Here is a 23,095-nt window from a genome sequence, read left to right as displayed (position 1 = left end):
ATTAAAAACATTACTAAAAGATTTTTAAATTGAAAACTTATTGGTACATTTCCCTGGTGACACCTCCAAGGCTTCTAAAATTTGCAAGCCAAATGGATGCTGCAGTAAAGACATCATCATCATCATGCAACCTCTTCTGTCCACTGCTGGACATAGGTCTCTCCCATTCTTCGCCACTCTTCACGGTTCTGTGCTTCTTGTTGCCATTTCTTGGATATTCGGTTAATGTCGTCCATCCAGCGTGTTGGTGGTCGTCCTCTGCTGCGTTTGTCTTCTCTTGGGCGCCAGTCAATTAGTTTTCTGGTCCATCTTGAGTTTTTCTCAAGGCAGTAAAGACAAAAGGAAGGAATTCTTAACGTTGCAATTCACAACCCCCGTCTGCAGCTTGGTAAAGTCCCCCGTCTGCATGGACCAATAAATTTTCAATTTAAAAATCTTTTAAAAGTCTCATACACGTCCGTTGCAATGTGGGGATAAGCTTTCATGGTTGGTCACTTCGAGTAGAGGGGAGCACGGAAGGAGCCTCCACGCAAGTGATATTATAAGAACAAAATGTCACTGGCGCTCCCTGGAAACGCCCCTCGGGCGGCCAATCCTTCCACCACTGGATCCGAACAAACAAACGCGAATCAACGGCTCTTCTCAGAGCCTACATTGTCAATGATGACCATAAACATTGAGGGTATTACTTGTAATAAACAGGAAATTTTGTCTGAACTGTGTCAAATCCACAGATGTGATATATTATGCATACAAGAGACTCACCGTGACATATCAGCAAATAGACCTAGCGTTGAGGGAATGCAGCTCAACATTGAACATCCAAGTGCAAAACACGGAAACGCCATCTTCGTGAAAAGAGATATTCATGTAACATCAGCTCAAGAAACATGCTACAATGACATTGAAATTCTGACCGTCGAAATAGGAGCCTGCACAGTTACATCTGTATATAAACCACCCTGTAGAGACTTTGTTTTCTCCCCTCCAAAAAATTTCGCTTCTCAAAAAACCAGATTCATTCTCGGGGATTTTAATAGTCATAATGTTCATTGGGGCTGCGCTTCAACTGATAAAAATGGAGATCTTGTGGAATCGTGGGCTGAACAAAACAACCTGGCACTGCTTCATGACCCAAAACTGCCATATTCATTCTAAAGCAAAATATGGAAGAAAGGTTACAACCCTGATCTCACCTTCATTAGCATGTCTTTAGAGGACCGTTGCGTCAGAAAGATATATAAGCCTATACCAAAGACACAACATAGGCCCGTGGGAATATCCGTATACAGCGCTATAAAAGCTCCCAAAATCCCTTTCAAACGAAGGTTTAATTTCAAAAAAGCGAACTGGGAAAAATATACTGATGAATTGGAAACACAAGTGAAAAATATAGTCCCGATCCCCAAAAACTATGATGCGTTCATCAAACTTGTAAAACGAACATCATGTAAACACATACCCAGAGGATGTCAACAACATTACATATCTGGTCTGAACGATGAAGCAAAAGACATTATGACAAAGTACACCGAAGAATATAGTAAAGACCCATTTAGCGAAGTTACGGCAGAGATAGGGGAGAGACTGCAGCAAATACTAAGCGCCTCCAGACAAGAACGGTGGAGCGAGACTTTAAGTAAAATGGATATGACGCACAGTAGTAAACAGGCTTGGAATATGATCAAAAAACTTAATGGTGATCCCACAGAAGTGAAAGAGCCATGTGCAATAACGCCAAATCAGATAGCCCACCAACTGCTTCTGAATGGCAAAACAAACAATCGTTGCAAAACGCCAACGATTATAAGAACTCAAGACCAGGAAACAACTCTCTTGCGAAACCCATTTACCATCGAAGAGCTTAAAAATGGTATTGACTGTATGAAAAATGGAAAATCCCCTGGAGTAGACGAAATCCTAACAGAGCAGATAAAACACTTCGGGCAAAAAGCGAGGCAATGGGTGCTCGATCTATTTAACATCTGTCGCTCTACCTACCAGATTCTACAAATGTGGCGTAAATCAAAAGTAGTAGCCCTTCTGAAACCTGGTAAAGACCCTGAACTACCGAGTAGCTACCGTCCGATATCTCTTCTATGTCATTTATATAAATTGTATGAACGCCTCATTTTGAACCGCATCCAGGAGACATTAGATGCAAAACTAATCCACCAACAAGCAGGCTTCAGACCAGGTAAATCATGCACAGGACAAGTGCTGAACCTAACAGAGCACATAGAGGAGGGATTTGAGCAGAGGGAGATAGTGGGAGTAGCCTTGATAGACCTCACAGCGGCCTACGATACGATAAACCACAGGACCTTGCTAACTAAGATCTATAACACTGTGCTTGACTATGACCTGGTAAATATCATTAGATCACTGTTGTGTAATAGACGCTTCTACGTTGTGCAAAATGGAAAGAAGAGCAGATGGAGAACCCAAAAAAATGGCCTACCTCAAGGAAGCGTTCTGGCGCCGTCCCTATTTAACATCTACACCAATGACCAACCAATGCACCCTCAGACTGAGAGTTTTGTGTACGCTGACGACCTTGGTATCGCCGTAAAGGGGAAAACACTCACACAAGTAGAGTCGACAATGGAAGAGGCTTTAAACATGATGTCAACTTACTACAAACAAAACTCATTAAAGCCAAACCCTACTAAAACCCAAGTATGTGCATTCCACCTCAACAACCATCTGGCGCATGTAAAACTGAATGTTTCCTGGGAGGGACAACGCTTGGAACATACTGATAGGCCCAAATATCTTGGAGTGATACTAGACCGTTCATTAACGTATAAATTCCACTGTCAGAGCACAAGACAAAAGGTTTCTACGAGAAACAACCTTCAAGCGAGCAAGTGGGGTGCAAACCCCCAGGTCTTAAAGACAACAGCTGAGGTCTTATGTTTCTCAACAGGGGAATATGCTTGTCCCGTCTGGGGTAGATCTAGACACGCCCAACAAGTCACCACGGCGTTAAATGAAACATGTAGAATAATTACCGGTTGTATGAAGCCTACCCCTCTACCATTACTGTACCGGGCAGCTGGATTCGCATCACCAGACGACCGTAGATGCGCCTCACAATATGTGGAGAAGTTCAGGCAAACTTTCGATGAAAGGCACCAATTATACGGGTTTGATGAACCGCCAGGAATCAGCCGACTTAAATCAAGGAAAAGTTTTATGAGAAATATCAGCGTCGAACCACCCGAACTGTTCCCCCTACATTCAGAACGACCTAATGGAATGAACCTGGACTGGAGAACCTGGCGGACACTCAACCGAATACGCACAGGTGTTGCCCCTGTAAAACAGAACCTTATTAAATGGGGCATCAAGACAGATAACGACGCACTTTGTGAGTGTGGGGAAATACAGAGCGTGGAGCATCTGAGAGTATGCAGACTTTGCCCATCACAGTGTACCCTCGATGATTTATGGCTCGCAAATACAAAGGGTGTAGACGTAGCCCGATATTGGCAGAAAAACTGTAGTCGGATCCAGACACGAAAAAGTAAAGTAAGTAACTTCGAGTAGAGAGCAGCAGGCCTAGGCCTCTCCGATGATGACTCCAATAATAGTCGAAAATCGTCGATTCAGAGTGCTGGACTGCGCTTCGTATTATAAGTGAAAAATAAGATTGTTTTGCCTTCGCATTGCAACTGAATAAAAATGGTATACATTTTTATTTTATATTAGTATTACTCCTTTAGAGTAACTAGGTCCATTTTCCGTTGGAACTTTGCCAAGCTGCAGCGGGGGTTGTGAATTGTAACGTTTAGAATTCCTTCCTTTCGTCTTTACGGCAGCATCCATTCGGCTTGCAAATTTTAAAAGCCTTGGAGGTGTCACCAGGGAAATGGACCAATAAGTTTTCAATTTAAAAATCTTTTAGTAATGTTTTTAATATTTTTCAATAGTATTAATGTTGCTATTCGGATTGAAAATTTTACCTTACCTATTAACATGATTATTTATACAGGGTGTCCAAAAAAATATTTTAAATTAAATTAATTGACACAAATAGAAGTATATCTGTAATTAAGAGCGCATAAAATTACTATACTATGCCATGCCGATGATGCAGTACTAATTGCTGATAACGAGGATGGCCTACAAAGGCAGCTCCATACTTTCAATATCACAGCAAATAAACTTAATATGAGAATATCAGTAGAAAAAACTAAATGTATAGATAAGTAAAGAGCCGCGTAGATGCAAGTTAGAAATAGACGGCAAAATTGTAGAACAAGTAATGAAATTCAATTACCTAGGAGTAGAGATCACTAGTGACAGGAGTATAAGAACAGAGACCACAACAAACAAGCAACAAAAGCGGGAAGAGTAAGTGGTTGCCTCCGAGAAACCATATGGAGAAACAAATATCTGACCACGGAAAGCAAAATAAAAGTATACAAGACAACAGTAAGACCTATCCTAACATATGCAGCGGAGACAAGGACCGATACAAGAAAGACGAAACAACAAATCAACAATATCGAAATGAAAGTATTAAGATCAATAGCGGGCATATAATTAAGAGACAGACAAAACAACAGAAGTATACGAGAACGATGCAAAATTCAAAATATTAACAGGTGGATAAAAACAAGAACGAAAAACTGGAACGAACATGTAAACCGAATGGAGCCAGATAGATTAGCGAACATCTGTAAAAACAACAAGCCGTATAGCAGAAGACCCGTTGGAAGGCCGCCGAAAAGGTGGAAAGACAATGTACAGTCAACAACAACTGAAACAGAATAAGAGACAGACAAACAGGAGTAATCCTAGTCGCACGAAGAAGAAGAAGAAGAACATGTTGGTTAAATAGAATAGAATAGAATAGAAATATGCTTTATTGCCACTGAAAATTTTTACAATTTTATGGACAAAGCTTACATACAGTCAAAAGAAAAACATAATATAAATAACAAATAACAACTACAATTTACTAAAATTAGATAAATCGTCAACAATGTACAGTATAAGATATAAAAGCCAAGACAAAAACAATTTATTGCAAAACATATATAAATTGCAAATTGAACATACAACAAATAAAATAAAATAGGTACAACATAAGGAACTGACAAGTTTATGCTACTGCGCATGGAACCCAATTTTCTTAGTTATTCATTAAGAAATTCTTCTATTGAATAATATGGTCTTTTGGATAGATAGGCTTTTGTCATTTTTCGGAACTTAGGGAAAGATGTTGCAGATTTAAGTTGTAACGGAAGATGATTGTACAGTTTCTTTGCGGAATATAATATAGATTTCTTTACTAACTCAGTGGATGGAATCGGTAAATAAATATCAAAGATTGAATTTCTGGTGAAGTAAAGATGATTGGGCCTTGATGGAAAGACATGAAGGTGTTTACGAATTAAACAAACCGTTTCTAGAATATATAAAGATGGAAGTGTTAAAATTTCGTGATTTCTGAAGTAACTTCTGCAATGTGTAGATCTTCTGAGGCCAAACAAATATCTTATTGCTCTTTTTTGCAATCTAAAAATGACATCAAATTGAGCAGCTGTACTAGAACCCCAAAAAGGAAGACCATATCGAAGATGAGACTCGAACAACGAAAAATATGTTATTTTAGAAGATGCTAAATTGAGTTCCCTTGAGACAGATCGTATTGCATAGCAAGCTGAGGCGAGTTTCTTACTTAACGAATCGATATGAAGGGACCATTTGAGGTTGCTGTCTAAAAAAATACCAAGAAATTTTACAGAATCAACGGTACTGATCTGGCTGTTATGAAGTGGCAAAGGTTGAAGAGCTCCTTTATAGGATAATGCTACTGTTTTATTTACGTTAAAAGAGAGTAAATTAGAGTCAGACCAGGTCTTTATCGTCAGTAGATCCGAAGTTATAGTTTCATGAAGAGATGCAATAGTTGAGTTGCTCCAAGTGATACTGGTATCATCAGCAAAAGGAAAAATTTTCCCATTGATTTTTAAATTAGTAATGTCATTTATAAAGATAAGGAACAGTATAGGACCCAATACTGAACCTTGTGGTACTCCACAGACGATGTTTTTGAGACTAGAGTCAGTATCATTTGCTCTAACTAGTTGTTTCCGATTATTCAAGTAGGAGTGGAACCAATTCAAAGAAATACCTCGAATTCCATAGAAATTTAGTTTTGTAATCAAGATGTCGTGATTTACACAATCAAAAGCTTTGGCATAGTCGCAGAAAACAGTGGCAGTATAAAGATTATTGTTTAGTGCTTGGTAAACCTCATGTAGTTAAGAAAACATGGCATCAGTGGTACATTTATTTGTTAAAAAGCCGAACTGATTTTGTGATAAAATGTTGTTATCAACGATAAAGGACATAAGTCGAGTTTTAATGAGTCTCTCAATAATTTTGGAGAGTACCGGTAGTAAGGCAATAGGTCTATAGTTGCAGGCATCAGATTTTTCGCCACCCTTATGAAGAGGAATAATAATGGCTGTCTTTAGGCACTCTGGAAATTTACCTTTTTCGAAGGAATCATTAATTAGTGAGAGGAGGATTTCCAACACATTTTCTGTGAGATTAGAGAAAATTTTTATAAATAGTCCATCAGTACTACAGGATGATTTGCTTTTGATACAATTGATTGTTTGGATAAGTTCAGAGTTATCGACTGGTCGTAAAAAGAATGAATTCGAGACCTGTCTTGAATTAGGAAGATAGGAAATAGGCTCTTGTTGCGGCAAAATTGTTGATGTTATATTTTTACTCACATTAACGAAGTAGTCGTTTAGACTTTCAGGATTTGGAAGGGAAAATGATTGAGCTGTGTGAGTTTTATTTCGAAGATCGTTTATTATAGACCAAGTCTCTTTTGCAACACTTTTAGAGCTTCCCAGACGATTTTGATAATAGGCTTTTTTAGCTGACCTGACAAGTTTTACATATGTTGTCCTGTACTTCATGATATATTCAGTGACAGCAACATTGGTAGTAAATTTCTTGATGTATAGTAGTGAACGCATATTCTTAGCTGATATGCGAATACCTTTCGTAATCCCTAATTCGTAATAAAGTAACCTCAGAATCTGCTTCAATATAACATATGAGTAGCTTTTCCACGCCGATACAGATAATATCAAGATAGCCAACATTCGTCACGAATAGACACAAGACACTTAGGATTGTTGAATCGTTACAACGTGTATTTATCTACCTCTCTTCAATCCCCAATAAGTATCCAATTACTCTCCAAAAATGAATAAAGCCTTCTCGTTCTTCTTTAGTGATTCCGTGGAATCCGCACATTTCACCCCTCACTAGAGGAAATCCCAGGAACAAAAACTGAGACAGAACCATATCCTTCTGGTTAATTGGATTCGATTCTGCTCGTATACTTCCTTTACTGGATGAGTTGTGCATGTGTTTGATAAACGATATTGCTTTCCAGAATCTAAAAAACATTTTGTGTCCAATTACAATTACGATTACTGTACAGAAATATCTGAGATCGCGAATGTCACTCAGGTAGCAAATCAAGGATCAACTTTACGGATCAACGAATCAACTTTAGTTGAACGCGCTGGTGCAAAGAGTAAACGTCCATGTTAGTCTAGTAAAATAAGATTACACTACATGCAAATCAAAATGTAAATTCGTACAGGTTGGAACAAATTTTATATCCAAGCTAAGGTGAGTACAAAAGATATTTTCAAGAAAGTTTCCAAATCATATAAGGGGATCATTGTTTAAATAATTAAAAAGGGGTCATTTTTGCATAATATTTACTTTTTTAACTGCCGAGGTAATTTATATTTTACTAAAGGTCTTTTTCTACGAAGATGAAGGACAAATCTTTCACCTAAGACTTACTAAATTAAATTTGACCCCCTATTTATTTAAATAATTATGTATAAAATTTAAAAATCAAATTTGCAAAAAATAATTTTTTGCGTTTTAAATAAGCAGTATAAATTATTATATTTAATAGGAGAACTTGCGCTATGTTACTAGTATTGAGCAAAAAAAAATTGGTTAAAAAATATTTAATAATTTATGAGATATTTAATTTGTTTATCAAATGTTACTATATTTTCAATTGCAAAAACGCGGTTGTTACCAAAAGAATAGAAACATGTTTAAAATCCCATTACTTTTATTTTTATGTATGTTATTGACAAATGTATTGAAAAATTCAAATTTCAATTTAACTCCCCCCTAAAATGACATTTGAAAATGGTTCTAATTTGTTTATAATTTGTTTTTTTAATAACGTCGCGCGGATTAAACATTTTGAAATGCTGTTCCGATAATCGGGTTTCTGGGAATTTTTCACTAATTAACAATTTTTTTTGTCGTATTTTCGTCTTCTTTTTTTCCTTATAGTAAAAGATATAGTTTTGCTTATAGAGGGGGTTTCATTAAGAATGTCCAATCTTTGAGTTGTCGATTCTAGACTTCAAAATATTAAGATATAAGCAAAATCGCTTAAATAAAATATGGCTCCATATTGAGTTACAGGGTGTTTTATTTAAAAATTTAAAAATTATATTTGCTCAATATTTTATAACTATTCGACTTATGCTTTTCATACTTGGTAGAAAGTGTAGGTACTATACACCCTATGATATTATATGTTAAATACAGGTTTCCAGCTATTATCAGAGACGTACAACAGGGGAAAGCAAATGGTTGACCCTTTCCAAATTCTACGGCACTGGCGAAATTGTCATTTTAGCGCAATTTTTAGATTCTCCAATACTCTCTATGTAAATAACTTACTCCTCATCACTCGTAACGATAAAGTCATTAGTTTTCGAGATATTTTAAGTTAAACATGTAACGACACAGTTATTTTGATTAATGTGTTGTGCCGCTTAATTTTTAATTTCAAATATCTCGAAAGCTAATGATTTTATCGTTAAGACTAAAGATTCATTCTTAACGATAAAATCACTAGTTTTCGAAATATTTGAAACTAAAAATTAAGCGGCACAATATACAAAATAACTAAATAACTGTGCTGTTACATGTTTAACTTCAAATATCTCGAAAACTAATGGCTTTATCATTACGAGTAAAGAGGGTATTACGTAGAGAGTATTATAGGAACTAAAAATTGTGTTAAAATGGCAATTTCACCAGTGACGTTGAATTTGGGAAGGGTCAACCATTTACTGTCCCTTGTAGTACGCCTCTGGTAATAGCTGGAAACTTGTATTTACCATAATTTTATAGGGTGTATAGTACTTACACTTTATACTAAGTATGAAAAGAATACGCCGAATAGTTTTAAAATACTGAGCAAAAATATTTTTTTAAATTTTTAAATAAAACACCTTGTAACTCAATGAGGAGCCATCTTTTATTTAAGCGATTTTGGTTATATCTTAATATTTTGAGGTCTACAATCTACAACTCAGAGATTGGACATTCTTAATGAAACCCCCTCTATAAGCAAAACTATATCTTTTACTATAAAGAAAAAAAAGAAGAAGAAAAACGACAAAAAAAATTTGTTAATTAGAGAAAAATTCCCAGGAATCCGAATATCAAAACAGTATTTCAAAATGTTTAATTCCCGCGACGTTATTAAAAAAACAAATTATAAACAAATTGGAACAATTTTAAAATGCCATTTTAGAGGGGAGTTGAATTGAAACAATAAAAGTAATGAGGCTTTACACAGATTTATATTCTTTTGGCAACATCCGCGTTTTTGCAATTGAAAATATAGTAATATTTAATAAACAAATTAAATATCTCAGAAATTATTAAACATTTTTCAACCAACTTTTTTTTTGCTTAATACTGGTAACATAGAGCAACTTATCCTATTAAATAAAATAATTTATATTGCTAATTTAAAAAGCAAATAATAATTTTTTGAAAATTTAATTTTTTAAATTTTATATATAAATATTTAAATAAGTAGGGGGTCAAATTTAATATGGCAAGTCTTAAGTGAAAGATTTATCCTTCAGCTTTGTAGAAAAGAATCCTAAAGACATTCATTAACATGTAAATTACCTCAGCAGTTAAAAAAATAAATATTGTGCAAAAATGACCCCTTTTAATTATTTAAACAATGATCCCCTCATATGATTTGGATACTTTTTTGAAAATATCTTTTGTATTCACTTAAACTTTGATATAAAATTTATTCCAACCTGTACGGAATTACATTTTGATTTTTTTTTATTTTATTAGGCTATTTACAATGCATTGTTCACGAAATCAGTGGTTTTGCGACATTGCCAGATAAAATTGTCGAGTAGTTGTTTACTTAGAGCTCATTTATTTTTCTTTTAATAAACGTGAATATTACAAGTGCCGTGGAAAATAGGACACTAAGTGCACAATTCCGTGAAATTATGCACAATGTTTTAAAATTTACGCAGGAGAAAGCAGAAGCAATTTTACTGTGAAACAGGTAACAAATAAAAATCCGAAAAACCTTTGAAATCCGATAGATCTGACAACGTCGCGTAACCAAAGTTCTCGATCGGTGTGACCTTGGCGGTTTCAGGTATTTCTGTCTACTTGTATGTCTCAACAATACTCTTCTTCTTCTTACTTTGATCCTGGCTCACAATCAGATGTGTATAAAACATCCATGATAAAGAAAGCGGGAATTTGCCGCTTGTACATTGCTAAAGCAGTGCTATTCCTGGTAGTTGTTCGTAAAACATTTATTATGGAGGAAATAGCATAAATAGATATCAGACCAAATGTCTGAGATAGACCCATGGCATATAAATGCTTATTTATGAATTTTTGACCCCTAAAATAAAAATAAAGATGATATTCATTAATAGACGAGGGCTCATCTGTTAAAATATATAACTCATAATAATATTTGAGTTATCCTCCCACTCAAAAAGGTCCGGAACATTGTTTAAAATAATTTTTTAATAATAACATATTTCTTGGTTTTTTGATTATAACTTTAAAAGTATTCATTTTTGAGAAAAGTTACACCGACATAAAAGTTGCGTAATTAAATAAATTTCATCAGCTTTCGCAAAAAAATCATTTTTTCAAAATGTTGCAGCACTGAAAATAAAGGAGGCAGCAGGTTGATTTTTTTTGCATATAAAAGAATACCGTACCTTTCATTTGCAATTTGCAAAATTGGTTAACTACCACGGCGGCTTCAGGAATTTTTTTAAATAAAGATTAATTTTTGGTGCTACGCGCAGGACAGCGGATATGTTCGCTCTGATTGGGCAGTCCAATGACCTTTGATAATGATTGATAAATTTTAATTTTTAGTACATTTCGATATAAATAAATAAATTTGTTTGTTGCAAAATAAAAACACATACTTTGTCCTTTGAAATATGTAACACTTTTTTAGCAAAAACTTTCTTTGGTGATATATTTTAACTTTTTAACAATTAATAAATTTTAACAATTTTTCACAAACAATAATCAAATTAGTTTGATTTTTTTGGAATTAAAATATTAAAATACAACAAAATATAGAGTAAGAAAATAATATATTAAGATAAAGATTGGAAGACATTTTGGTGGAAATCAACTTGTGTGAATTGAACACCGCTGTCCTGCGCGTAGCACCAAAAATTAATATTTATTTAAAAAAATTTCTGACGCCATGGTAGTTAACCAATTTTAATTTTGCAAATTGAAAATGAAAGGAACAGTATTCTTCTATTTGTAAACAAAGTTTTAACTTGCTATATGCTTTATTTTCAGTAATGCAACATTTTGAAAAAATAAATTTTTTTTGCGAAAGCTGGATTGCAAAATTTATTTTGCAAAATATATTGAACTGATCTTAACTAAGTTTACAGTATTATTTTATAATGTCATAAAGTTTTTCTGGGTGAAATATGAAGGTCCTAAGTGTATCAGAAATGGTTGAAAAACGTAAAATGCGAATACTTATTTTTTTATGTTTTGCAACAAGGGTAACAATTTTAAAAAAATTTAACCAATCTTATATTGTAGGAAATTTAATTACGCAACTTTTATTTTAGTGCAACTTTTCTCGGAACTGAATACTTTTAAAGTTATAATCAAAAAAACGAAGGAAAAAATCGAATTTTTCCTTCAGTTTTTGACATTTTCATTATTTAAACAATGTTCCGGATTTTTTTGAGTGGAAGGATAACTCAATTATTATTATATGGGTTAATTTCAAGCAATTTCTGCAAAAAAATAGAGTCACCTCTCAACGTCCATCTCAAAACAGATCCGCCCTGGACTATAAGTAAATTCGAAAAACATTAAATGTTGAATGATTCAATTTTGTTTTACTAGTTTTGTTGGGAATCAGCCACAATTTATTTTACTTTCATTTTTTTTTACTTGTTTCGATTTCGATAGTGGCTCCTACATTTCTTCAACCAGATAATGACAATGCAAAAAGCTCCATAATCTATTCAAACAAAGCAAAGTCATCGCAATCTGTAAACCAAGCAAAGACACTTCACTACTAGCGAGTTGCAGACCAATCTACTTTTTAAATGAGGCTTTTACAATCTGTTAGCAGAAAGATTTCCATAGAACAAGCTGAATTTATGCCAGGAAGGAACTGCAATGATCAAGTTCTTTCTCTAACAATATTTATTGAAAATGGCTTCCAAAATAGAATGAAAATGCCAGTAGCTTTCATTGATCTTACTTGCGCCTAAGACACGGTATGGTAAGAAGGCTTACTACTTAAATTGTACCAGATGGTACCATGCTAATCATTTAATAATCTAAATCTAGTAAATCAAATGCAGTGCAGCAGTTTATTTCAAATTAGCGTTAATGGAAAAACTAGTAAATTCAAAAGTTTATAGAATGGCTTACACCAAGGGTCGGTCCTATCGCCGTTCTTGTTTAACATTTACACCTCAGATGCTCCCACTACAATCTCACACAAATTTATTTATGCAGATGACATGACAGGTATACAAGAAAAAATATTGAGAATGCGTAAGCTATTCTAGAAGGCGAACTAAATATTACTAATATATATTTAAAAAAAATGGGGCCTTCAATCAAATCCTACAAAGACAGAAGTTACCTACTGCTTTCCATGGGCACACCCAAATCTTTTAAGCATTAAACTGTGTCCATACTGATACTGTATATTGTTTTGCTCAGGAGTTTGTTTATAAATTCTTACCTTTTAAATAAGCGTTTGTCGTAATAAGAAGGTAGTGTTGTTTGTGTTTTAAAAGCTTCACTAGTATTATCACATCTTATTTTTCTACCCTCTCTAAGTAACAGATCCACATAATCTTGCGACGAAATATCTAGAAAAACGTTAAATTGTTAATTTGTAATACAGTATTATCTTTCCATCGGATAGAAACATATTAAATCATTGACTTAGGAAAAAGATGGAAATATCTGGAGGAAGTCTATGTTCAACAATAGACAAATCACGGCTAATTGATGATGATGAATACAATATTATAAGTTATTATTACTAAAAAGCGACGGGGGAGAGCGATCATGCTGATGTTCTTCAAGAAAGGAGATAAGAAATACCCCAATAATTATAGAGCAATAAATCTTTTAAATACAACACTCAAATTGACAACAAGAATTATAGCGATAAAAATAAACGAACGCGTAACTCTGCAAGAGGAACAGCAAGGATTTCGGACAGGAAGATCGTGTACGGATGCAGTTTTTGTAATGAGACAAATAAAAGAAAAGTCGCTGGAATACAACAAACCAGCATATGTGCCTGATAGATTTGAAGAAAGCGTTTGATAAGGTCCGTGAACTTAGCCCGAAAAAGTCGGGAAACAAAATGTGATCGATGGCATTTGATTGTCCATTGATTGTCCACGTTTGTCCACCATTTTATTTCGTTAGTCCACCCATCAATTCTTTTTTATAAACAAAAATTTTTTTTCGGGCTAACTTAACAAATCCACATAGTTTCGAAAATTTAAAAAAACTCTTGCTATATTGTTTGTCCATCGTTTGTCCATGTTTGTCCACCACATAATTTTTTTTGTCCACCCTCTGATATTTTTAAAATAATTTTTTTTATATATAATATATTGCTTACGGATAATAGGACAGTACCGCCGAAAAAGTACTTCAGACATTAGAATGAATTTTGATGCGGGAGCAGAATCTTAACTACCCATTTGTCTACACCCTCGCAGCGTTTGTCCAACCCCTTAGTGTGCAAAACAACCCCCTTGAAGACTTTAATTTATTTTTTTTTAATTCTCAACCCGGGCCAAATTCACGTCCGCTTAAAAACTCATTTAAACGTTATTCCAGGTTCAGAATCACAACTAACTGTTTGTCCACTCCTTTGCAGAGGAGATTGTAAATATTTTTTTATTTCTTTATTCGGACTAACTTCACGTCCGTTTAAACGGGTATTTTAACATTAATTCGGGTGCAGAATCACAACTACTTTATCGCACTTTAAGGGTTTGGAAAAACGCTGCGAAGGGGTGGACAAACGGGTAGTTGTGATTCTGCACCCGAATTAATGTTAAAATACCCGTTTAAACGGACGTGAAGTTAGCCCGAATAAAGAAATAAAAAAATATTTACAATCTCCATGGTGGTCGTTTCGCACTTTAAGGGGTTGGACAAACGCTGTGAAGGGGTGAACAAACGTGTAGTTGGGATTCTGCCCCCAAATTAACGTTTAAATACCCATTTAAGAGAACGTGAAGTTAGCCCGAATTAAGATATAAAAAAAATAAATACAATTAACAGGGGGGTTGTTTCGCACTTTAAGGGGTTGGACAAACGCTGCGAAGGGGTGGACAAACGGGTAGTTGGGATTCTGCACCCGTTTAACGTTTATATACCCATTTAAGAGAACGTGAAGTTAGCCCGAATTAAGAAATAAAAAAATAATTACGATTAACAGGGGGGTTGTTTCGCACTTTAAGGGGTTGGATAAACGCTGCGAAGGGGTGGACAAACGGGTAGTTGTGATTCTGCACCCGAATTAATGTTAAAATACCCATTTAAGAGAACGTGAAGTTAGCCCGAATTAAGAAATAAAAAAATATTAACAATCTCCATGGGGGTAGTTTCGCACTTTAAGGGGTTGGACAAACGCTGTGAAGGGGTGAACAAACGTGTAGTTGGGATTCTGCCCCCAAATTAACGTTTAAATACCCATTTAAGAGAACGTGAAGTTAGCCCGAATTAAGATATAAAAAACAATAATTACAATTAACAGGGGGGTTGTTTCGCATTTTAAGGGGTTGGACAAACGCTGCGAAGGGGTGGACAAACGGGTAGTTGTGATTCTGCACCCGAATTAACGTTTAAATACCCATTTAAGAGAACGTGAAGTTAGCCCGAATTAAGAAATAAAAAATAATTACAATTAACAGGGGGGTTGTTTCGCACTTTAAGGGGTTGGACAAATGGTGCGAAGGGGTGGACAAACGGGTAGTTGTGATTCTGCACTCGAATTAATGTTAAAATACCCATTTAAGAGAACGTGAAGTTAGCCCGAATTAAGAAATAAAAAAATATTTATAATCTCCATGGGGGTCGTTTCGCACTTTAAGGGGTTGGACAAACGCTGTGAAGGGGTGAACAAACGTGTAGTTGGGATTCTGTCCCCAAATTAACGTTTAAATACCCATTTAAGAGAACGTGAAGTTAGCCCGAATTAAGATAAAAAAAAACAATAATTACAATTAACAGGGGGGTGGTTTTGCACTTTAAGGGGTTGGACAAACGCGGCGAAGGGGTGGACAAACGGGTAGTTGGGATTCTGTTCCCGAATTAACGTTTAAACACGCGTTTAAGCGGACGTGAAGTTAGCCCGAATTAAAAAATAAAAAAATAATTATAAATAACAGGGAGTTGGTTTCGCACTTTAAGGGGTTGGACAAACGCTGCGAAGGAGTGGACAAACGGGTAGTTGTGATTCTGAACCTGAAATAACGTTTAAATGCGTTTTTAAGCGGACGTGAATTTGGCCCGGGTTGAGAATTAAAAAAAATAAATTAAAGTCTTCAAAGAGGTTGTTTTGCACACTAAGGGGTTGGACAAACGCTGCGAGGGTGTAGACAAATGGGTAGTTAAGATTCTGTTCCCGCATAAAAATTCATTCTAATGTCTGAAGTACTTTTTCGGCGGTACTGTCCTATTATCCGTAAGCAATATATTATATATAAAAAAAAATTATTTAAAAATATCAGAGGGTGGACAAAAAAATTTATGTGGTGGACAAACATGGACAAACGATGGACAAACAATATAGCAAGAGTTTTTTTTAAATTTTCGAAAATTTGTGGATTTGTGAAGTTAGCCCGAAAAAAAATTTTTGTTTATAAAAAAGAATTGATGGGTGGACTAACGAAATAAAATGGTGGACAAACGTGGACAATCAATGGACAATCGAATGCCATCGATCACATTTTTTTCCCGACTTTTTCGGGCTAAGTTCACGGACCTCGTTTGATAGAGTGGGAATTCGGGACGCGATACATTTATTATATGAAAAGGGAATATCACTGGATTTAATAAAACCATTGAGAAAGCTATCGCAACCTATCAAGTATGAAACTGGCATTAGACAAGGAGATTCGCTGAGCCCATTAATATTTAATCTGATAATGGATGAAATCATAAAGAAAGTTAAATAAGAAGAGGATATAGAATGGGAGAAAAGGAAATAAAGATAATCTGCTACGCCGACGACGCCGACGCCATAATAACAGCCGAAAATAAAGATGACCTACAAAGATTAATGAAAGAATTCGAAGACACGGCGCTCATATCCAACATGGTGCTCTCAACAGAGAAAACTAAATCGATAGTATAGGGGAGTGCATATGGATTTTCACTTCGGAAAAAAACAAACAAGATAGAACTTTTTGTAATATCATTAAGAAATGTTTAGTAAACAACATATCAAAAAGTTCTACTCGAGAAGTGGGTGCTTCATTTTTTATTAAACAAATGAACTACGAAACTAGATGTTTGTTTAAATAACTCCGAAAATATAAATTTTAGAAAAAAACTGACTTGACCATTGAAAAATTCAGAAAATTTTACAAAAAAAACCTTATATAAAGAATTTTCTAAAATTAAATCTGTATCTTCTATAATTTTTTATTTATAACGCAAAAGTCACCCTTCTCACAAACATTGGCGCACTGTAAACTAACGTACGGCGAAGTTCACGGTTGAGTTATTTTATTGTAATTCTTTAAATAATTGATCAAATAAAATTTTACAAATTAAGCATGAAAGAAGAATAATTAATTAAGCTATCTTATGGTTATAATAAAAAAAATGTATGGGCATAAGTACGGTGTGGGCAGAAAGTGAGCCTTACATGAATTTTGTTTAAAAATGATTTAAAAATGTGTAACTAATAAAATTTTTCATATAAAACTCTCAATTTTGCACAACTTACCTTTCAAGCATCTTACTAAATGATGTTTCATTCAAAAAAAATCTCAAAAATTTAATTCAAATGATACGACGTCTCAAAAATTGTAATTTTTGAAATCTTCGTAGTTTTATAGAATTACCACCACTTTAAGACGGTATTACTCAAGTTTGAACGGATGTATTAAAGTTTTATAAGTCCTTTTTTAAAGCTTAGGATGTAATCTTTAAAATGCACTAAATTATTTTACTATAGAAATGAAATAAACTATTTCTTTTTAAGAAAATTTAGAAAGATACCAAAAATGTAATACAAAAACCGAAAATTACCAGCTAAAAAAATGTTTATACAAAGTGATCAAAACTTTTTTTTGTAAAACTTACCTAAAATTCATTTAATAATAAGCTTCAACAATAATAAATGTTCAGCAAAAAAAAATTTTTAGCTCTTATACAGTATGTCTGCGTAACTTGGAACCTATTGATAACTTTTTTATTATCAGTTTTACGAAAAAAAGTTATTCTTTATAAAATACTCTGCATCGTATATGATGTAAGATGCAATCATAAAATATCAAATTTAATTAATGTTATACGAGGTATGTCAAAAAATATGAATTTCACTCAAGAGTAAAGTACCTTTACATTTCACAATATCGAAAATTGTTATTAAGGTGAAACAGTAGCGATCAACAGGTAGCGAAAACGCGTTCCAAGATTGCGGCTGTAATTTTGAATATTTTTTCGAGATATTTGGCACACGTATTCGTAATATAATAAAGAATGGCGGTGCAGAGCCCAATTTGAAAAATATATTAATATGTGGAAATTACTCTGTAATTAAATACAATATTAAAAAAACGAGCCTGTACCGCCATTAAGAAGAACAAAAAAATACACTTTCTTCAAATAAACTTTTTTATCCGACGCCTAGATTTTGTGTCATTTTGGAACTACTAATGAAATAAAAAATTTTAGTAGTTCCAAAATGACACAAAATCTAGGCATCGGATAAAAAAGTTTATTTGAAGAAAGTGTATTTTTTTGTTCTTCTTAATGGCGATACAGGCTCGTTTTTTAATATTGTATTTAATTACAGAGTAATTTCCACATATTAATATATTTTTCAAATTGGGCTCTGTACCGCCATTCTTTATTATATTACGAATACGTGTGCCAAATATCTCGAAAAAATATTCAAAATTACAGCCGCAATCTTGGAACACGTTTTTGCTACCTGTTGATCGCTACTGTTTCCTCTTAAGAAAAGTTGTTTGGATAATAAAGACACTTAAATCTTAAGAAAAATTCATATTTTTTACATACCTCGTATAAAATTAAAAAAGTTTGACATCTGATGATTGTATCTTAGACATTAGAGCAGGGAGAGCATTTTATGAAGAGTAACTTTTTTTCATAAAAGTGATAATAAAATAGTTATCATAATTGTAATAAAATGATGATGAGTATCCGTAATTTGAGAAAGAATTGATTTTTTTTTTCGATTAGAATGATGTAATTGTACATTTAGACATAGTTTCTAATTTCAAACAACTTTTCATAATAGCATTTTTTGATATTCTGGAATATAAAGGTACTTTACTCTTTAACGAAATTCATATTTTTAACATAACTCGTATAAAATTGATAAAATTTGATATCTGATGGTTGAGTTTTAGATTTTTGACTATCCAGAGCATTTTATTAAGAATAACTTTTTTTCGTAAAATTGATAATAAAAAAGTTTTGCATGTGGTTCCTAGCTACGCAGACACACTGTATAAGAGCTTCTGTTTAATAATTTTTAAATTGCAATGCCATATTCGGATTCAGCATAATCAAAAACAAAATAGAAACATATTTGATCAAAGTAAAATAATGAATTTTTCGATATTTTTAAAATTATTTATACAAAACAATTGTTATTGTTTAAACAATTAATAAACAATTAGCGGCCAAATCTGCGAGTAGAACTTTTTACTTTAACATGCATATAAACTAACAAAAAAAGTTTTAGAAAAATATAAGCTTGTTTGAATTTTTCCGAGACAATGCATGTTTTTGTTCCAATTGCACTATCTAGTAATATCAGCGGAACCGAGAAGATGTAAACTGGTCGTAAATAACAAAATAATAGAACAAGTGATGGAAACGGAATACTTGGGAATAAAACTGTCAAGCTACGGAAAAGTGGAAGAAGAAGTACAAAAACAAGTGAACATGGCGAACAGAGCAGCAGGATGTCTCAACAACACAATCTGGAGAAACAAATACCTGACAATGGAAACGAAAGCCAGGATATGTATTTCAACAATAAGACCGATAATGACGTACACAGCGGAAGCAACAGCAGATACGGCGAAAACACAAAGACTGCTGGAAACAGCAGAAATGAAAGTCTTACGAAAAATAACAAACTAAACTCTAAAAGACAATGTTTTATAAGTAATAAAAGTAAAAGACAGTGTTTTATAAGTAATAAGTGACTCACCTACTAATTTTTCTAAAAATCTTACATCATCTTATTTAAGTAACCGGATTTTTATTCTGCGTTCTTTGAAAAAGAATTTATGCTTTCTTTGAAAATTTTCCTTTTTGGTGTATTTTCCATCATGTTAATTAAATTATTAACTTCCTCGTTAGCCACAATACCTCTTAAACACATTTTTTTTTATTATACATCTACTCACAAAACAAATCAAAGAATAATATATTTTTGTCTCTGATGACTTTGACAGTCATAAATAGGTTATACCAGACTTAAACAAGGGTGTGGGTCTGTATAAACTTGGACTAAATTCTTATACCAAGTATCACCTATACCTAAGTTATTCCATGTTTATTGGTAGTGATTTTGCTTATAAATGATTTATTCTCAGTATAACTTTTATGTAAAGACTTTAGACTAATTAGTCTCATGAGCCACTCTCTCAAGCTACTTCTTAAGATAATTCTTAATAGAATCAAGCAGAAATGTGAAGAGACAATGGGCAACAAACAATTCGGTTTCAGAGAAGGATTGGGAACAAGGGAAGCTTTGTTCTCAATGTTAACATTACTTCAAAGATCATGGGAAGTACAGAAACCAATTTACGTCTGCTTTATAGATTTTGAGAAGGCGTTTGATAGAGTTCAACATGATAGGTTGTTTGAATATCTAGAAATGATTGGAATAGACGATAAAGATCTGAGACTTTTACAACATCTATATTGGAATCAAGAAGCTTCTGTTCTGGTAGACGGCAAAGAAACAGACAAAATTTGCATTCAAAGAGGTGTCAGACAGGGTTGTGTGTTATCCCCAACTTTGTTTAACGTATACTCAGAAATAATTTTTAATGAAGCCTTGGAAGGACAATGTGGAGTTCGAATCGGGGGAGAAACTATTAACAACATCAGATATGCAGACGACACCGCGATCATGGCTGAAAATATCGAAGATCTTCAATTCCTTATAGATCGAGTCACTAGAGAATGCTCCAATAACGGACTTAACATAAATGCAACAAAGACAAAGTTACTTGTGGTTAGTAAACAAGACGTCGGCCCTATGCAACTAATTGTCAATGATGAATCAATAACAAAAGTTAACCATTTTAAATACCTAGGATGTTGAATGAACGAGACACTAAATCCGGATGAAGAAATTAAAACTCGTATAGAAATTGCAAGAGGAGCATTTATGAAACTTAGATCTATTCTGAGCAACTCTCAGCTGAACTTACAACTAAGAATCAAGTTCCTAAAATGTTATGTGTATCCTGCATTACTATATGGATGTGAAACCTGGATCATGAAGGTTAACATGATGAACAAATTAGAAGCCTTTGAGATGTGGTCGTATCGTAGAATGCTGAGAATATCTTGGGTTCAACGCATTTCAAACAGAGAAGTCTTAAACAGAGTAGGTCAAGGCGAAGGTGACTTAATGAAGATGATAAAAAAGAGAAAACTTGAATATCTGGGGCATATAATGAGAGGTAGCAGATATAGGATGCTGCAGTTAATACTCAATGGAATGATCGACGGAAAAAGAGGAATTGGTCGAAAGAAATATTCATGGCACCACACTAAAAAAATATATTAAATGTTATTTTTTCCAACTTTACATATACAATATTTACAATTATACAATATGTACAAGTTTTAAAAACTATTTATTTTTGCCGCATTTCAAAATTATAGGCGATACTCCTCAAAAAATCATTTAGATTTCTATTTTCGTAGTCTAACACTAGACTTTTAATTCGTTGGTCTGCCTGAATATATTTCTTTAACTTGCTTGGAGGTTCGTTTCCAGCAATCAGCCGTTCAAGGAAAACATCCCGTCCGGCTTGAATTTTCTTTAGGGCATCAATGAACTTCCATATCGTTTCCAAAAATTTCTTAATATTAAAATAATGGTTTTTGCATAAAATTATTAAATAAAACATATTATTTTTGTGAATTATGTTACATCTTCTAAAATTAAAATGTCGAAAATTGTTCTCCAGACTCTACATTTTTTGTTAAAGAAAATTTCAGACTATAATACATTAACAACTATTTTTTTTCTCTCTCACTTTGCCAAAGTATCTGTCGCCGAATCAGCCGGCGCCGAATCGGCGGGCGCCGAATCAGCGGGCGCCGAATCGGCGGGCGCCGAACCGGCGGGCGCCGAACCGGCGGGCGCCGAACCGGCGGGCGCCGAACCGGCGGGCGCCGAACCGGCGGGCGCCGAAACGGGCCATCCCCTGGCTCTGAAACCTTCGTCAATGGACTGGCTTATCAGCAGATCAATTGTTACATTGCGCACAAGATCGAGAACGATATCGGCAAATTGTTATGGAAGCTACCCACGCCTAAAAATTTGGGCACGGTACTTAAAGAAGAAGAATAACTTTTATACTTGGTTTATTAGTAACAGTGTAAGAGTCAGAGTAAGAAGTGAGGAAATACGAGCGAGATGTGGTATAGAAGAAATAAACATGTGGACCAAAAGAAGAAAGATAGAATGGAATCAACACATAGAAGGAATGACAGAAAATAGAATAGTACGAATAGCAAGAGACAAATCGCCAAATTGAAGAAGATCATTGGGACGACCGAGGAAAAGATGGTCAGGTCAGACAATGTCAATTGAGGCTAAAAACCGAAGTAAAACAGGCATTGAGCCTATTTATAAAGTAGGAAGAAGAACACGAATATTATTACTAAAAGCTTACCATTAAAATCCATATTTTCAAATTCTTTTCCGTAGCAGAATTTTAACAATATTGATAAACTTTTAACATTTGTGTTATTTATCTAAAAATAAAATAATAACTATATTAGCCTTTGCTTTTGAAGCGAATTTTATAAGATTAAAAAAATCTATTAAGATTAATGTGGTGTTTAATATAAACCTGCTGTATTTTTTGTCAAGGTTGAATAAAAATTCCATTATCGCTTTATAAACTGCTCGTCAAAAGCTAAGGATACCGTTGTTATCCAAATCAAAAATACAATGTTGTCAAAGCTTTATATCTTTTAATGTTGGCACATATAACTCAATTTTTGCACCTTTATCCCAATTATTATATCTATTTATTTATCTAGTTAATCAAATATTATGTAAAATTGAAAATCTAAACATTTACCTTCAAAAAAATATTTTTTGTAGGAGCGATATTTCTCAAGTTATAGGAGAAAATTCCACACCTGTAATTTTGAACCAATCAAAATACGTTATTTTGACAGATCACCATGGCAACGGAGGTATTTTATC

At 33.9% G+C, this 23,095-nt stretch overlaps 1 protein-coding gene across 1 annotated transcript in view; it reads right to left on the bottom strand.

The window, feature by feature from the left end:
• The window catches only part of LOC114334049 (uncharacterized), an 89,091-nt gene extending 66,384 nt beyond the window's left edge, over positions 1 to 22,707 (bottom strand). The window contains exons 1-4 of the mRNA XM_050660794.1: positions 22,554 to 22,707; positions 13,130 to 13,259; positions 10,565 to 10,771; positions 7,205 to 7,441 (exon numbers count right to left, since the gene is read on the bottom strand). Of these exons, the coding sequence (XP_050516751.1) occupies positions 7,205 to 7,441; positions 10,565 to 10,771; positions 13,130 to 13,259; positions 22,554 to 22,566 (587 nt within the window). The 5' untranslated portion in view covers positions 22,567 to 22,707. The remainder of the gene's footprint in view (positions 1 to 7,204; positions 7,442 to 10,564; positions 10,772 to 13,129; positions 13,260 to 22,553) is intronic.
• Positions 22,708 to 23,095: the final 388 nt, after the last annotated feature.

Source organism: Diabrotica virgifera, chromosome 9 (assembly GCF_917563875.1).
Source record: "Diabrotica virgifera virgifera chromosome 9, PGI_DIABVI_V3a".
Classification (NCBI taxonomy): Eukaryota; Metazoa; Arthropoda; class Insecta; order Coleoptera; family Chrysomelidae; genus Diabrotica; species Diabrotica virgifera.
This window is presented reverse-complemented; position numbering and strand designations above follow the sequence as displayed.